The following is a 17,118-nucleotide window of genomic DNA, read 5'->3' as shown; positions in this document are numbered from 1 at the left end:
CCGTGTTTACTGTCTATCTATCTATCTATCTATCTATCTATCTATCTATCTATCTATCTATCTATCTATCTATCTGTCTGTCTGTCTGTCTGTCTGTCTGTCTGTCTATCTGTCTATCCGTCTGTCTGTCTGTCTGTCTGTCTGTCTGTCTGTCTGTCTGTCTGGCCTATCTATCTTTTAATCTATCTGTATGTGTCCATTATCTGTTCTTTCTTTCTTTCTTTCTTTCTATTCTTTCTTTCTTTCTTTCAGATCTATCTGTCTGTCTCTCCATCTGTCTAACAATTCATTCATTCATTCACAATCAAGTTATTTATATTATATATTATAATCAATTTTATATATTTTATGTATATAAAATACAAATAAATATAAATAATATTACATATAATGCAGAATCAGCATAAGAAGTCAAATGATTCATGGTGTCAAATTTGTTTATTTGATAATAATATAATAAAACATAAAACATGTTTTTGTAATTGTATGTATTTCTATATAAGTATTATTTTAATAATATTATAGAAATAATAACTACAATATTTAAATGAGATTTGATATATGTTATATTATATTTTCTATAATACATTATAATATATAATGCAGAATCAGTGTTGGAATCCCCAGTGCCGGCAGCACTCATGCAGGCTCTACGCCATCTTTATGTAGAGCAACATTTTTTTTTTCAGATCCTCAGAGAGTTCTTTGCCATGAGGTGCCATGTTGAACTTCCAGTGACCAGTATGAGAGAGTGAGAGCGATAACACCAAATTTAACACACCTGCTCCCCATTCACACCTGAGACCTTGTAACACGAATGAGTCACATGACATCGGGGAGAGAACATGGCTAATTGGGCCCAATTTGGACATTTTCACTTAGGGGTGTACTCACTTTTGTGGCCAGCGGTTTAGACATTAATGGCTGTGTGTTGAGTTATTTTGAGGGGACAGCAAATTTACACTGTTATACAAGCTGTACACTCACTACTTTACATTGTAGCAAAGTGTCATTTCTTCAGTGTTGTCACATGAAAAGATATAATAAAATATTTACAAAAATGTGAGGGGTGTACTCACTTCAGTGAGATACTGTATATATATATATATAGTGACAAATAGTGATAGGAGAGAAGAGGGAGGAACAGAATTGGGAATAGAACTGTTGCCACCCACAAGGAAATGACTCTGATTTATTTAGAATTTCTTATCAATTTACAGTAATGTAGCATTGTGTGTGTAATATTCTAATGCATAGATCACATTACTACTTTGCCAATGCCAGATCACAGGTGTAGGGTTGAAATTTTAAGACGATAACTGAACGGTTCTAGGCTTGATCCTTGCCATGAGGATCCATGAAATGTCACCATCACGCCCTTGAGCAAAACACAAGCCCGGGTTTCTCCAGTAGGACCATCCTTATGATAAGCGTACTGTACATTTCTTAACAGGCCGAGCCATGTGGAAATAAAAGAGTCAAAGCCAAAATGAAGGTCTGCGATTGTGATGGCCACCAGACCGTCCTCCAATCTCTCCAGCTTTCCTTTGATTAATTAAGTGACATCTACACCTGTGCTATTGAATGGCTGTTGTTGAGAGTGAGCGAAGGCTCATTACTCAATCTGCCAACTCAAGAGCTCAGTGAAGAAGATCACTCCAGCTTAATATATCTATTAATGCTGTTAAGTGCACGGATGAATAACAAAAGCGAGTGTGTATTTGCTTTCTGCAGCGGTTTGGGTTGCTGTTGCGCTCAAGCGGGTGTGTGTTGGGTCTGCTACCGCATGCGTCCCTTGGGAACCGTGGCTTGGGTAATGAAGGACTCATTACTGATTCAAGAAGGACTGAGAGAGATACCTTTACACTCCCAACCTCAAACCTCTAGTGAAGGTCAAACAATACCAGAGGGTGGGTGTGTGTGTGTGTGTGACCCGAATTTGTCTTTTATGCTAATAATCTTTACTTTTAGCAAGACAGTATGTGATTCGCCACATTTATTTAAAAAAATGCAAGTGGGATTTAATTTTATCTATTGGTAATTGATTGGGTCATGAAAAGTCAATGATAAATGTCAGAATCGACATACAAGGGATTCATGATGTCAGGTGGAAAGGAAAGTCATTTTATTTATAAATTTATTTCATTTGTTTATATTTGATATATATTACAATTATATTAATATATATATTTTTATTTTATTTCTTTATTATATTATATTTTGTTTATTAAAACATTCGTTCTATATGTTGCATATTTATATAATACAATATATAAATAATTAAATTTAAAGGTTATTGATATTTATATATTAATGAAATTGTATGTGTGTGTGTATGTGTGTGTGTGTGTGTGTGTGTGTGTGTGTATATATATATATATGTGTGTGTATATATAAACACAATTTGTCATATCACAATAAATAAACAATAACAATATTTATTATTATACATTTTAAAAAATGACTTTCCTTTCCACCTGACATCATGAATCCCTTGTATGTCGATTCTGACATTTATCATTGACTTTTCATGACCCAATCAATAGACACACACACACACACACACACACATACAAGTACAATATCATTCATATAAAAATATCAGTATTCTTTAAATATAATTATTAGTTATATTGATAAATTCATGTGCAAAAGCAAGCTGGAGCATGTGGAGCAGGTTATTGCATTACCAACTTTTTATTATTATTATTATTTAAAAATATAATTTGCACTGATAAGTCATTCACAAGAGACTGGAAATTGATTATAATTTCATACTGAGTAGAAAGATCAAAAGATTTGTGTACGTTGCAACAATTGATAATTTTTGCCCGTGTAAATGTAAACATCTACATATAATACATTACAAACAGGTCCTGGATGAATTGCAAGGAAAAAGGTTTATTTAAAAACCACGACTGTTGTTAGTTTGGCACATACCGGCGGCTACACTCATGTTACTGCACTGGCATTCATGCGTGTCTGGGTTCGTAATTATCAGATTATTTTCCCAGCATCAGACATCGTAGCGGGCAAGCTCTGACAGCTTGGTAAACTCTGATTAAGGTGACCTCATCTCCTGTGAATGTGCCGTCATCTGTTTGTCAGCACCTGCTTCTTTCTCCTTTTTTCAATAAATCCCTGTTTTTATATAGTACAATCACAAACAGGATTTTTTTGGACTAGATGCCAGTGCAGCTAATGCTAACATAATTTCAGATCCACTGGCTTTCCTCGCCCTTCCCCCAACAACACAGACGGGGAAGAGGGGAGGACGATTAGATTGACTCCCAAAGGTAAAGCCAGTTTCCACCTCCAGCTGTGGATATATTGCAGGCTTGTCAGATCGAGTACGTTTGCTTACCTTTAGCCCCGGTCTTAATAAAAACAATGTTCCTTTGACAAGGTGTTGGCCATGTCAGCGATCAGAGCATATTAGATCAGGCTTGTGTTTTTATTTGTTATATTAAGTGCTGCTATACTTAGTTTCCCGCCTTACAGTTTAAAATATGCTACATGACTCAGCCTAAAAAAAAATACTAGTTTTTCGCAAAATTTTTAAATCCTGTTATTTCTAGATTTTATTCTGTATTTGAAATACATTTTGTGAACATATCTTCACCAACAGTATTGGCAATTTTAGTATTAGTATTTCTCCATTCAAGTAATTGCATGACTGTAAATATCCAGCTAACAGCTAACATTTTTTTTAAGTTACATAAATGGTAGGACGAAACTTTCTTAAAGTAATGTTTATGGAACATTCTTATAACATTCTTAATATTTGATACATGTTCTCATAATGTTGGGGGAAAACGTTCTGAGATCAACATTATCGGAGAGTCCTTATGATTTTATTTATATTTGATGAACATTCTAAGAAGATTTTTTGTTGTTGTTCTAATTACAAGAAAACTGAACATTTTAACATTCTTAGAATATTAACTGTCAAATAACGTTATATTTTGTTTGAAAATATTAGTATTTAGTGTGAAAAATGTTAGTATAATGTTTTAAGAAATATTTATTTAACCTTTAAATAACGTTTTATAATCACGACAAGAAAACTTTACATTTTAATGTTGTTAGAAAATTATAAATAAACATTCACATAATGCTATATTTTGGGTAAAACTAACATTAGTAGAATGTTGTAAGAAATGTTTTTGACTTTTGAATAATATTATAATCCCAACGAGAAAACGTTCTTGTTCCAAAAATAAAAGTTCAAATAACTTTTTTGGGTAAAAAAAGAACTAATATTTGTCAATACAAAAGTAATCAGTGAAATATTGTAAGAAATGTTTTTGTAACCTTTGAAAAATGTTATAATCATGACAAGAAAACGTTGAAAAAAACATTTCGAAACAATGATCCCACAATGTTTTTATAAGCTAAATTTGTTACCTGGGTAGCAACTCTGAGGCGTTTACAAGATGGCCGCCAAGCTAGGACTCTCAGTGAATTCAAGCAATTTGAATGTGTTTACGTATTAACCATATTAGCATTTTTTTTACCCCAGCTCTGAACACTCTTCAGTATGTGAACATATTTTATATTCTCTAGACACTTTGATTATGAAGAAAGCTTAATTTCTAGCATCTGGCTACATAAACTCAGTGTGCGTCTGGCATTGCTGGTAAGGTATTATATTTCCACACCTGCTTCTCCCACCTTAAAAAAAAAACTAAACTAAATTAATGAATGGAGATGTTTTGTCTTCGTTCTCATAAACATCAAGAGTGTTAGCGACTGCCAAGTGCCACACATAATTATACTCACTTTGTGGGTGGACAAGTTAACAATAGTGTCCTGTCTGCTTTTAGACATTATGTCTTTCATGGAAAACTCATAATTAAACCGCTGAATGCAGAAAAATGAATGAAAGTCATTTTGATGTTAAAAAAATAGATGATTTTAAAGCATTAAATTGTGTTGATGTCATTAGTTATTCAGGATGATTTGATTTAATATCTTCATACAATGTCTGGGGAAGAGGTACAATAATGTTCCAAGAAAACATAATATGTGCAATATATATAATGAATAGATAAATACTACCATTCAAGAGTTTGAGGATAAAGTCAGGATAAAGACGTAAAAAAAAATCCCAACACCCCTAATCTTTTAAATGATATACATGTTGCAGTAAATCTTATAAGAAATAATGCAGTCTTACATATGTGACTGTGCCGACAAAATGAGTCACAATGAGCAAAAAAAAACTGATGTATGATTTGTTGGAAACAGACACAAAATGACTGAGCTACACCTGTTTGAAGTCGATAGAGTTAGGAAAGTCAATTTTGTGAAAAATCTTATTAGGTTTACCGAAAGTTCCAAAACTAAATTTAACATCTTTCATGGAAAACTCATAATTAAACCGCTGAATGCAGAAAAATGAATGAAAGTCATTTTGATGTTAAAAAAATAGATGATTTTAAAGCATTAAATTGTGTTGATGTCATTAGTTATTCAGGATGATTTGATTTAATATCTTCATACAATGTCTGGGGAAGAGGTACAATAATGTTCCAAGAAAACATAATATGTGCAATATATATAATGAATAGATAAATACTACCATTCAAGAGTTTGAGGATAAAGTCAGGATAAAGACGTAAAAAAAAATCCCAACACCCCTAATCTTTTAAATGATATACATGTTGCAGTAAATCTTATAAGAAATAATGCAGTCTTACATATGTGACTGTGCCGACAAAATGAGTCACAATGAGCAAAAAAAAAACTGATGTATGATTTGTTGGAAACAGACACAAAATGACTGAGCTACACCTGTTTGAAGTCGATAGAGTTAGGAAAGTCAATTTTGTGAAAAATCTTATTAGGTTTACCGAAAGTTCCAAAACTAAATTTAACAACCCTACACTCTTAAAAATAAAGGTGCTTCAAAAGGTTCTTCAAGCGATGCCAAAGAAGAACCATTTTTGGTTCCACAAAGAACCATTCAGTCAAAGGTTCTTTAAAGAACCATCTCTTTCTTACCTTTTTGTAATCTGAAGAACCTTCTTTCGCCACAAAGAACCTTTTGTCAAACAGAAAGGTTCTTCAGATGTTAAAGGTTCTTTATGGAACCATTTAGACAAAAAGGTTCTTCTATGGCATCGTGAAGCACCTTTATTTTTAAGAGTGTACCTTAAAATCTCTGGTAATATCACCAAATTTGACACACCAATCTACAGCAAAAGTATATGTTAACACCTAACATTCTGAGAACTATAAAAAGTAATGTTTCCAGAACATTCTGGGAACCAAAATGACATTGTTAGCTGAGACTGCATTCAATTGAAAGAAATTGCAAACATTTTGATAAATAGTATGTTACGTTGGTGACACATGGCCAGTTATTTTGCATTTGTAGTCCAATTTTGGGTAAAATGTCAACATTTCACTTAAAAATGAGATGATTAAAAATTCTGATAGTACTTCTCAATTATTCATCACACTGAAAATGGAAGGTCATGTAAAACGCATACAGAAAATTAGCATATTGTGTACATTATAGTTATATAGAAATAGTAAGTAGTATGTAGCATGGAGTAGTATGTTAGCATGCTGTTCTGAAGATTAGCATTAGTGCACCTTTAAAGGGACAGTTCAACGAAAAAAGAAAATTCAATCATTAATTATTCACCCTCATGTCGTTCCAAACCTGTAAGACCTTCGTTCATCTTCGGAAGATTAAAGTAAGATATTTGTAATGATATCTGAAAGCTTTCTGTTCCTCCATAGACAGCAATGCAACTACAACATTCAAGGCCCAGAAAGGTAGCAAAGACATCATTAAAATAGTCCATGTGACATCAGTGGTTCAACAATTATGTTACTTTTGGAACAACATGAGGGTGAGTAATTAATGACAGAATTTTCTTCCAGTAATGTTAACAGAACGTTTGTTCAGATTGACCTGGTCTTTAATAGCATTCTCAAAACGTTATGATCCATGTTCCACAAAAACTATGCTTATCCATAATTCATGGAATGTTTTTTTTTTTTCTGAAATATTTTAGTTGAACATTCGCAAGTTTTTTTTAAACGTTACTGATGGTTGAACATTCAAAAGTAACATTCCCATAATGTTTGCACAATGATTTCTCCATCGTTTACATTACCAAGAAAAGTTAGACTGGGAACATTTAGAAACAATGTTTTTATAATGTTATGGGAACGTTACCAAAACATTCTTAGAACATATTTTCATTGCCTATAAGTTGTTGAGATAAACTTGATCTAAGTAAAAGTTGCCGAGTCCGAGAAGCTGTCTTTTGAAATGCAAAATAAGTTAAGGACAAGTAAAAGTCTTGTAAGTCTTGTATACTTTTCATTTTTTTCCTGTTCGTCATTGTTTCTCAGCTGGAAGTTGGCGAAACTAGGCCAAAGCGAGCCCAGCGCACACTTCACTGTCATGATAATGTATTCAGTCTGTTGGCTGTGTTCTGTGAGGCGTTCAGTACGGTGCTCTCCTCCGGTCTCCGCCGTCTAGTTTCAGATCTCTGCCGACTCGGGAGTTGCCATGTGACCTGCGGAGGCTTGTTCCTGCAACAGCTAGAGGTTCAAGGGAAAGATTCGAAATGCAATCATTCTTCCTGTCATGTGTGGTCATGCTTCACCTGCGTGTTTGATAGACAGAAGGTAAACATGATTTTACGGAGGCGTGTTTGCCTTTGTCTTACAAATGAGTGGCCACATGTCAAAGCAATTACGGGTCTAGGTACGTTGTGGCGTTGGCACATGTTGGCCTTTAACAACTATGAGCGTAGAAACTGTATGCATATTTAATATCCATCTGATAAAAATTTTAAACCTGAGATATGGATATAAAGATGTTTGTCAGATTTTTGACTTTCGGTATAATGTCTGCTCCACACTGCAGCTAATTCAGGCAAAGAACAGCCAATAAAATAGTAATGTTGAGAATTTTTTTATTACAGTTTAAAATAACTGGTTTCTTTTTGAATATATATTTTAAAATGTAATTTATTCCTGTGATGGAAAAGCTGACTCCAGTCTGCAGTGTCACATGATCCTTCAGAAATCATTCTAATATGCTGATTTGATGGTCAAACATTTCTTATTATTATCAATCTTGAAAACAGTTGTGCTGCATGGTGTCATTTATTTTTATTTTGAAATCATGATACTTTTTCAGGACTTTTTAATGCTCAAAAAATTATTATTTTAAATAGAAATCTTTTGTAACATTATAAATGTCTTTATTGTCTATTTTGATCAATTTAATGCATCCTTTCAACTTTTATTATAGAAAAATTTACATATAGTAATATATGTCAATGTTTTATGCTTATTTCTTTCCTTATTTATTTAAATAAATGACTGTTACATAAAAGATAACTCTTTAAGTTTCTGGTTTCTGACCGTTGGCACATGTTGGCCTTTAACAACTATGAGCGTAGAAACTGTATGCATATTTAATATCCATCTGATAAAAATTTTAAACCTGAGATATGGATATAAAGATGTTTGTCAGATTTTTGACTTTCGGTATAATGTCTGCTCCACACTGCAGCTAATTCAGGCAAAGAACAGCCAATAAAATAGTAATGTTGAGAATTTTTTTATTACAGTTTAAAATAACTGGTTTCTTTTTGAATATATATTTTAAAATGTAATTTATTCCTGTGATGGAAAAGCTGACTCCAGTCTGCAGTGTCACATGATCCTTCAGAAATCATTCTAATATGCTGATTTGATGGTCAAACATTTCTTATTATTATCAATTTTGAAAACAGTTGTGCTGCATGGTGTCATTTATTTTTATTTTGAAATCATGATACTTTTTCAGGACTTTTTAATGCTCAAAAAATTATTATTTTAAATAGAAATCTTTTGTAACATTATAAATGTCTTTATTGTCTATTTTGATCAATTTAATGCATCCTTTCAACTTTTATTATAGAAAAATGTACATATAGTAATGCATGTCAATGTTTTATGCTTATTTCTTTCCTTATTTATTTAAATAAATGACTGTTACATAAAAGATAACTCTTTAAGTTTCTGGTTTCTGACCTGCTGATATAAATCAACTTGTATGTAATTTTTAAATATTAAATAATTAATTAAACTAAATAAAAAATAATATTATTTTATTTTCAACATGAATCCACTGTATGACATATATTTACGAAATAATTTAAACACAAAACATTTAAAACATAATATTAGCATTGCATATAACTATATGTACAATTATTTTATATTTATACATAATTTATATTTTCATTTATATTGTGTGTGTGTATATATATATATATATATATATATATTTCTATTAAAAAAATATTTTCATTTATATTTTTATGTATTTATAAAAATTGTTTATCTTTGCTGTTATGCAGTGGTGGTTGCGTTCAGTGTTGATGCGTTTGATTATCAGCAAAAAATACATCTAAAATCCTGCACAGTTTTCATTATGCTATATTCAAACATACAATAGCGATTCAATAGGCGATACAATGGGCATTCAACAATGCGAATACATTCCAATGTTCTCTAAAAACCAATGTACATATTGCCTTAAACACCATAGCGTCTTGCCCATGCTGTTTCCAGAGGCAAATAAGTAAATTCTCCAACATTCTCACTTTCTGCATCAGCAAGAATCCTCAATTTCACACGACTGCTGCATATTTAGTGTGATTTTATACAGCATATGTGATCATTCCACACATCTTTCCTGTCAATGCCACCAGCCCGCAGGCGTTCGCTCTCCAGTCTGATACGAATCAGATCCTTTTACCGTTTTAATTGGCATCAACAGATCTCCTCGCAGTGATTGTGAATAAATGAAGGCTTTGTGTATTGTACACACAGCACAATGGCTATTGTATGAGAATCTCAGGTTGGATTTCAGTGGGAAGAGGTGTGACGATTGGGCTCTCGGGCGAGATCCCAATTCGTCAGTCACTGACGTAACGTCTCCGTTCCCTCCTTCAGGGAACGAGGGTTACACAAGTAACCTAGACGTTCTTTACACTAGGAAAATAGTAGTCCTTTTAATTTGGGGAACCAAAAAAGGTTCTTCTAGTGAGTCATTACACTTAAAAATAAAAGGTTCTTTATTAGCATTGATGGTTCCATGAAGAATCTTTAATATCCGTGCAGTGGTTCCATTGCACAAAATGTTCTTTTACACTCTTAAAACTAAAAGTTATTTATTGGTGCCAGTGGTTCCATTACCAACCTTTAACATCCATGGAACTCTTCAAATAAATGGTTCTTTTAAGGACTATTCAATGAAAGCTTCTTGGGGAAACCAAAAATTTCTTCTATGGTATCACTGCAAAAACCCCATTTTGAAACCTTTATTTTTAAGAGTGGAAAAAAGTTATTTATGAAAATGTTCTTTACACTAAGAAAATAATGGTTCTTTTGAGAACAGTTCAATAAAAGGTTCTTCGAGGAACCTGTCGTAGAACTTTATTTTAGCATGAGACTGAAATAAAGATATTGAGTCCAATCTTTGTCTTTGTCATTTATTCTTTGCTAAGAAGGCCAGCACTCATACAGAACAGTCTGCAGAGGAAACATCTCATTTTATTGCGGCCTGCCTAGGTGTAAACTTGCTTGGTTATACGTTATCTATTGTTTAAGCTAAGTGCTAAAGATGGAGACAGGATGTAGATACAGAGAAAATATGTAAATAATATCACAGATAGCTACAGGATCTGGTTTGAGACTGGCAAAGACAGGTAAAAACAGGGTCACTCAGGTGTGAAACACATGGCTGGTGTTACAATTTTCCATTACAAACCCAAAATGGTTCTTCTATTGCAGCCTCAAAAATCCTTTATATTGGTAAAACATTCTTCACACTAAGAAAAAAAAAAGTTTATTTTAAGAAGTGTTCACTAAAAGGTTCTTTGAAGAACCCAAAATGGTTCTTCTATTGCATTGCATTGAAAATCTTGTTTAAATGTAATATCCGCACCTCATTCTTACACATTTTGTTCATTTTTCTTTCTACAGTGCTCACTAAAAAGAAAATCCATGAACAAATTCCACCACGGAACGCCATTATCCCAATCCAGCCCCCCAACTCCAGATCCAAACCTGGTGCGCCCAACGATGGAGTCGCTCACATCTCAACCATCTCATCCTTCCTATTTCTTCCTCTCTTCCTCATAATACAGCTCCTTCTGTGGCCCGTCTGACGCACAGTAAAAAGACTGAATGATTCAAGCATGCATTTGCACTAGGCCCTTAGAAGTCTGCACATTTGTCTTCTGATCTCATCAGATGCTCAGTAAGTTCTCATGTCAGCCCCCCCACATGATACGACTATTCACAAACTGGTTATTCATTTGCTCTGGCCTGTTTTAAAGGGTTTTATGTAGCTACTAAGTAGTGTACAAAGACATGAATGTGATCATGGTACACCATCATTTCTTTGGTGGTTTTACTGTCATATTTTATAGTGCCGCTATTTTGCAGCTTCATTGAATAAGGATTTACAATTACATTCATCTAGTTCGGTAAAATTTAGAGTAACACATCACATCCTGAATTCATTCACACCTTCTTGTAGGAGTTACATGATGGAAAGGCTGTTTTGTTTTTATAAATGTGTGAGTATTATTGTATGTGTGGATTATATTCAAGAAAGAATTAGCTATTTTAAGTCTCCTTTTATCAGTTTACCTGGGTGAATCTTACAAAGGTTATATTTATTTTTTATTTAGGTTATTATTTTTGAGTTATGAAAATAATGGCAATTTCGCAACATTAAGATTTTTTCCTAATAATTTGAACCTGAAAAAAATGACATTATTTAATATTTTATTTATAAATGTTTCTAATATTTCCCCCAAAATACATTTACATTTCTTTGTATTACATTGAGAATTTGAGAGTTAAAATCTACATAATTGACATGAAAATAAAACAAATAATGCATAAATTAATCAATCATTCAATCTTAATTGTCTTAAAAAAAAGGACAATTTTCATTACATAAAATGAAAATTACCAGTGCTTGAAGTGGGCCGGTACGTTAGAATCTACATAATTGACATGAAAATAAAACAAATAATGCATAAATTAATCAATCATTCAATCTTAATTGTCTTTAAAAAAAAAGGACAATTTTCATTACATAAAATGAAAATTACCAGTGCTTGAAGTGGGCCGGTACGTTAGTTTAGTCTTTAGCGTACTGGCACTTTTTCGGGCGTACCGGCACTTCTGACATGTTGCCGGTACTCAGAGTCAAAGCGTCAGTGTCTGGTGAAATAACAGTATATAAATCACACTACCAGGAGGGGTCACCTCTCATCTCGACAAATCGCGTGAATCGGTCTGACTACCGCAGGGGTTGTCACTTTTCCACTGTCTGGCCAGTGCGAGCCAGGGCTAACGAGCCGGCCGGGCAATGCTGCGCTTCCACTGTCGTGTCTTAGGACATCAATGTGTCGTCACGAGCCGCAGGGTTTAATTTGGATTTGTCTGTGCATGTTTTTTTTACACTCATAGATTTTGTTACCATTGCCATGCATTATACGACTGATAGACTGCAACGGTTAAAGTTAAAAATCATCATATGTGTTCTACTGAAGAAACAAATTCACCTACATCTTGGATGCCCTGTGGATAAGCAGATAAACAGCAAATTTTCATTTTTGGGTGAACTATCCCTTCAACACGCCTCTCTGAAGCAAACGGCACACAACATAATTTCACCAGTGAGGGGGTAAATAAATGAAAACTATCGCAAAATAAACTTGACAAATGCGGACATTTCGTCCTTATAAAGATTTTAAAAATATTTTACCAATGATTTACGATTAAAAAAGTTACAGTGACAGTAATTTATTACTTTGCGTTAGAAGTGCACATCAGTGATGCTAAATCCAACTAATATGTTTAATTATTTTACATAAAATGAGAAAACATTTGTTCAGTCACGGCTGCTCCATTTATTTGTAATCACAAAAATACATAAAACAACGGCAGTCCATTTAAGTCCAAAGGCATACATGTGTAACACAATAGAAAAACATTGATAAACCCATGTTTGCGTCAACTTCTTTAGAAAGATGGAGAATTTATATACGTTTTCAAAGAAATAATATAATGTGAGGATGTCTGGGCGCTGTCCTGTTTCACTATAGGCTACTGTTCTCCTTTCAGCCAAATTGTGTGAGGTGCAAGAGCATGTCAGGAGAAGTAGAATAATAATTAATTACTCATTTGAATCAGTACACTATAACGAAAACAATACCTTAAAAATGAAAAGAAGCAGGTTTTTGCCATCATTAATAGAAACCGATAAACTCCTGGAAAGTCCAAGGATCCAGTAAGCGAATTCAAACAGTTGGACAAAACCGGTCTAATGCAGTGAAAAACACGGCCAATTTCATCAGAGATTGTGGAGAGAATAGTGACTCACGTCCAGATGTCAGTAAATTATTCTTTTCATTGTGTATTTGGATTAAAAGCAAGAATGGTTTATAATGGACGCTGGCTGGCTGAGGTGTTATGCGGTGGTAAGAAGTTTAGCTATTCTGAATGTATCCAGTGGAGGTTTAGTGGTCTTAGGCGTCTCCCTGTGGTCCTGTTTGGTATCGCAGCTTGACTTGTGGTTATTTGTATTGAAAACGTTTGTTTAATTACTGATTGATTGTGGCACTATACATAGCCTACATTGTGAACTATGAAAATTAAAAAGTAGTTATTTAACATAAAATAACAAAAACCGGCACTTCTTTTTTTCCACTTCAAGCACTGAAAATGACCCAGTTTTTGTAAGATTGGCCCACCTGCTTGTGCAATTGTAGGGCTTTTTTTGTAAAAGGTCAAATTGTACATTTAACATATTTATACTGAAATCTATGTATACAAAGTGTGTATATGATAGTCGGGTTGTTCATATAACCATTTAAAACAACGCGAGTCGATTTTAATGAACTCTAGGATGTTGAAACACTTGATTTTTAGTAGTCTTTCATAACATTGGCTTTTAACCCTTCTAGACGCAACATTTCCCTATATAGCCTATTGTTTGATTTGACAGTCTTAAACTTTAGTTTGAATTCATTAATGTCGCTTTCCATGTAGCTCTGACTGCGCCGCCTATCATTTGTTACAGTAAGTGCTCGCACATAGATCGATCAATTAAATATCATATTTTCAAAGTAGGCCTATACCTGTCTTTGTTTTATCTCTCTCCCTCTCTTCGCGCTCTGTTGCTTTTTGACATTTAAATTTGTGTTTCCTATTTTCGCACCTCAGCGTCAGCATCAGTCTCTGGGGGTTCTAGTATTTTATATAGCCTCCGGTTTGTATATCCAAATACATGTTTTTCAGCCCGATCTGAACCTGTTTTGTATCAATGACATAAACATATTCAGTGCTCTATAACTAAGCGGTGTCAGAACGCACAATTAAGTCGTCATGTCTTTCCGCAGACATGTTGTAATTTATGCTGCTTTTTTTAATTAGCTGTGTCTTATTATTTAGATGCCAATTAAGCTGTCATGAACATTTCCTGGTCTCCAGCCACACTGAAACCCTTCATTTCTCCGTTGCGTTTTTGTGCCAACAAAGTGCATGGCAACCGTCAAAGAAATTATGACTTTGAAACTGCTTTGAGCTTAAAGGTGAGTGCTGTATTATTTTTTCAGTTCAGTCAATCATGACTCACTTGCATTTTTCACCGGCACGGCTATGCGCTTATTGTCGTTGTGAAAATAATTCTTCTTCTTCATGCAGCTGTGTAACCCCGTGTAATTGAAATAAACCTGCTCACCACAAACCCCCAAGAATTTAAGTGCACTTAATTAGATGTGTCTTGCCTGAAAAATAACAGGCTTTCGCAGCTGACTGTGTTCTCGGTTTCAGCCCATAACCGATTCACTCTGTTAGCTATCAGAACCTCAAAATCAATTGCCATGCGGGATACATTGTGTTACAGTAGTCTGGGAAGGCGGCAGGGGGCGTCGACTACCACCTGCAGGTGTCTTTACACCCACCCTTCCTCTTTATTCTACCACAGGGCTGGACTTGTTCTGTAACGTTAGGACATTCATTGGAAATTGGAACAAACGGATCAATTCAATGAATCGATTCATTTGATTCATCACCCCAAAATGTTCCTCGAACGTTTCTTCCTTATGCTTAAATTGCGATGTTTTTGCTTTAGTATATTTTTTAATTCGCTTATTTAATTTGATGCCTGAAAATGCTGTAGGTATCCAGCTCTTTAAGAAAAACGTTTTAGGCTATTGTTTGTCTTCAACATTTAATTCATCTTACAGTTTTACTCCCAAGCCAATTTCCCATTTATTTAGCTCATTTTGGCTGCCAATTTTCGTCGCTGGATGAGAAAAATATACAAACGCACTCACAGAAGAACTACAAGTGAGTAAATGTTCATGAATTGTTCACTGAATTGCTCAATACTAACCTTGATGAAAGGTTTCCTGATCTTAACTAGTTTTCACAAAACATACTAGTAGTTTGACTAATGGAAGCCCATTTCTGCTACTGAATAATAAAATAAAATAAAATGAAAAAAAAAAGGTTAGGCTAACTGCACATTTTTATCTCACGCTTGCTAGACAAATGTCAGAATTATGAGGAACATTTTGCCACTGAATGAAAGTGCTGAAATGTTAGATATTTCTCGCAGTTCTGAGTTGCAATTATGACTTTTTTCCTGAAGTCCATTTTTTTTGGCGATTCTGTTCGTTTCCACCATGGAATCAAAATGAAAAACCAAGTGCCAATTTGTATCTATTTTTTATTATTGTATTTTACTTTTATTTAGTTCCAAGTTTCCAAGTCTTTTTTTTTTTTTTTGATTGCAAGATAAAAAAATGTCTGCGTTTCTGAGACATAGCTAAACAAACTCAGAATTGCAAGAAAAAAAGTCACTGCATTTTTATTTATTTATTCTGTGGTGGAAACGGGCAGAATCGCCAAAAAAAATGGACTTCAGGAAAAAAGTCGTAATTGGGCAAAAAATGCAGACGTTTGGACATTTGAAAAAGCAACCCATCTTAGGTTCGTTTTTTTCACCAAGGAGTGCGTTCTTTCTATTAAAAAAAAGAAAGAAAGAAAAAGAAAAGAAAGTAGCAAATCGATTCCTCCGAATCGTTCAAAGGAACCGATTCAGTAGAACGACTCGTTTGCGAATCGGACATCACTATTGTTCAGTGGGAACGGGACAGTAGAGACAGAAGCGCACAGCAGCAGCACTGAGCGCTTTATCCCTGCGAATCGGACATCACTATTGTTCAGTGGGAACGGGACAGTAGAGAGACAGAAGCGCACAGCAGCAGCACTGAGCGCTTTATCCTGCAATTCCTCCAACAGTATTTACTGTTCATACTATAGTAGCTACTTATAGGGATATCATTATTTGTTATGCATTATTAGTAGTGCGTAAAGACATGAGCACCAGAAACAGATCCCCACCGGACTGATCAGTAACACACATCCTCTTTCATTAGGACCACCGGTTTTAAACCTGGACGCGCGTTTACATTCCAAAACAAGTGGATTTTATTCTATACCCTGCTGTTGTAGACAGAGTCAGATGCGTTGAATCGCTGTGTGAAGTGCAGAGCATCAGCGTCAGTGGACTTCTTCCTCCTCCTCAGTCTCTGGATCCGGACACAATGGATCTGACAGCGGTCGCGCTGCTCGTGTCGCTCATCTCCGTGGCTCTGTCTGCGGATAACGCGGGCGGCAACGTGCGGAGCTGCGCGGACGTGCGCCAGTTCTACAGCGGCAAAGGCTTCACGTTAAACGGCGTCCCGCAGTCCGAGATATCAGGTATGAATTCCCGGTGACAGATGTCATTGTTACCGGTACTACGGTCTCATTCATACTGTCATTTCTCTGTGTTCACTAGATGTGTTTATGTAGTTTATCTACCTCACACGATAGGAGCTGATCTCCAACAGTTTGTGGTCCCTGTAGGTCATGTTATGATGAACACAGTAATGGCTGGATTCGTAGGTTTCCCTCAGGGTTGCAATTTAGGAGTAAAAACCGCACTGTGATTGTGATTTCTGTGGTTTGTCTGCAATTTGCAGTATTAATCAGGACTAGTGGTGTTATTAAATAGACGTA

The 17,118-nt window shown here is 34.6% G+C and overlaps 2 protein-coding genes across 3 annotated transcripts in view; both read left to right on the top strand.

The window, feature by feature from the left end:
• Positions 1-14,560, top strand: part of LOC107561907 (glypican-5-like) — a 58,075-nt gene extending 43,515 nt beyond the window's left edge. Inside the window, exons 9-10 of one of the 2 annotated variants that reach the window (XR_001605931.1) lie at positions 11,011-11,287; positions 14,500-14,560. Coding sequence is in view for 1 of the 2 variants with exons in the window: in XM_016246444.1 (XP_016101930.1) it covers positions 11,011-11,195 (185 nt within the window). In the remaining variant the exon portion in view is untranslated. Of the gene's footprint in view, positions 1-11,010; positions 11,792-14,499 lie in introns of those variants that run through there. The other variant, XM_016246444.1, reaches the window with a different exon arrangement.
• Positions 14,561-16,290: 1,730 nt separating this feature from the next.
• The window catches only part of LOC107561905 (glypican-1-like), a 35,823-nt gene continuing 34,995 nt past the window's right edge, over positions 16,291-17,118 (top strand). Inside the window, exon 1 of the mRNA XM_016246442.1 lies at positions 16,291-16,818. Coding sequence (XP_016101928.1) covers positions 16,662-16,818 — 157 coding nt within the window. The 5' untranslated portion in view covers positions 16,291-16,661. The remainder of the gene's footprint in view (positions 16,819-17,118) is intronic.

The sequence above is a fragment of the Sinocyclocheilus grahami genome, unplaced genomic scaffold (assembly GCF_001515645.1).
Source record: "Sinocyclocheilus grahami isolate Dianchi unplaced genomic scaffold, SAMN03320097.WGS_v1.1 scaffold798.1, whole genome shotgun sequence".
Classification (NCBI taxonomy): domain Eukaryota; kingdom Metazoa; phylum Chordata; class Actinopteri; order Cypriniformes; family Cyprinidae; genus Sinocyclocheilus; species Sinocyclocheilus grahami.
Note: the sequence above shows the minus strand (reverse complement) of the source record. Positions and strands in the feature narration are given on the sequence as shown.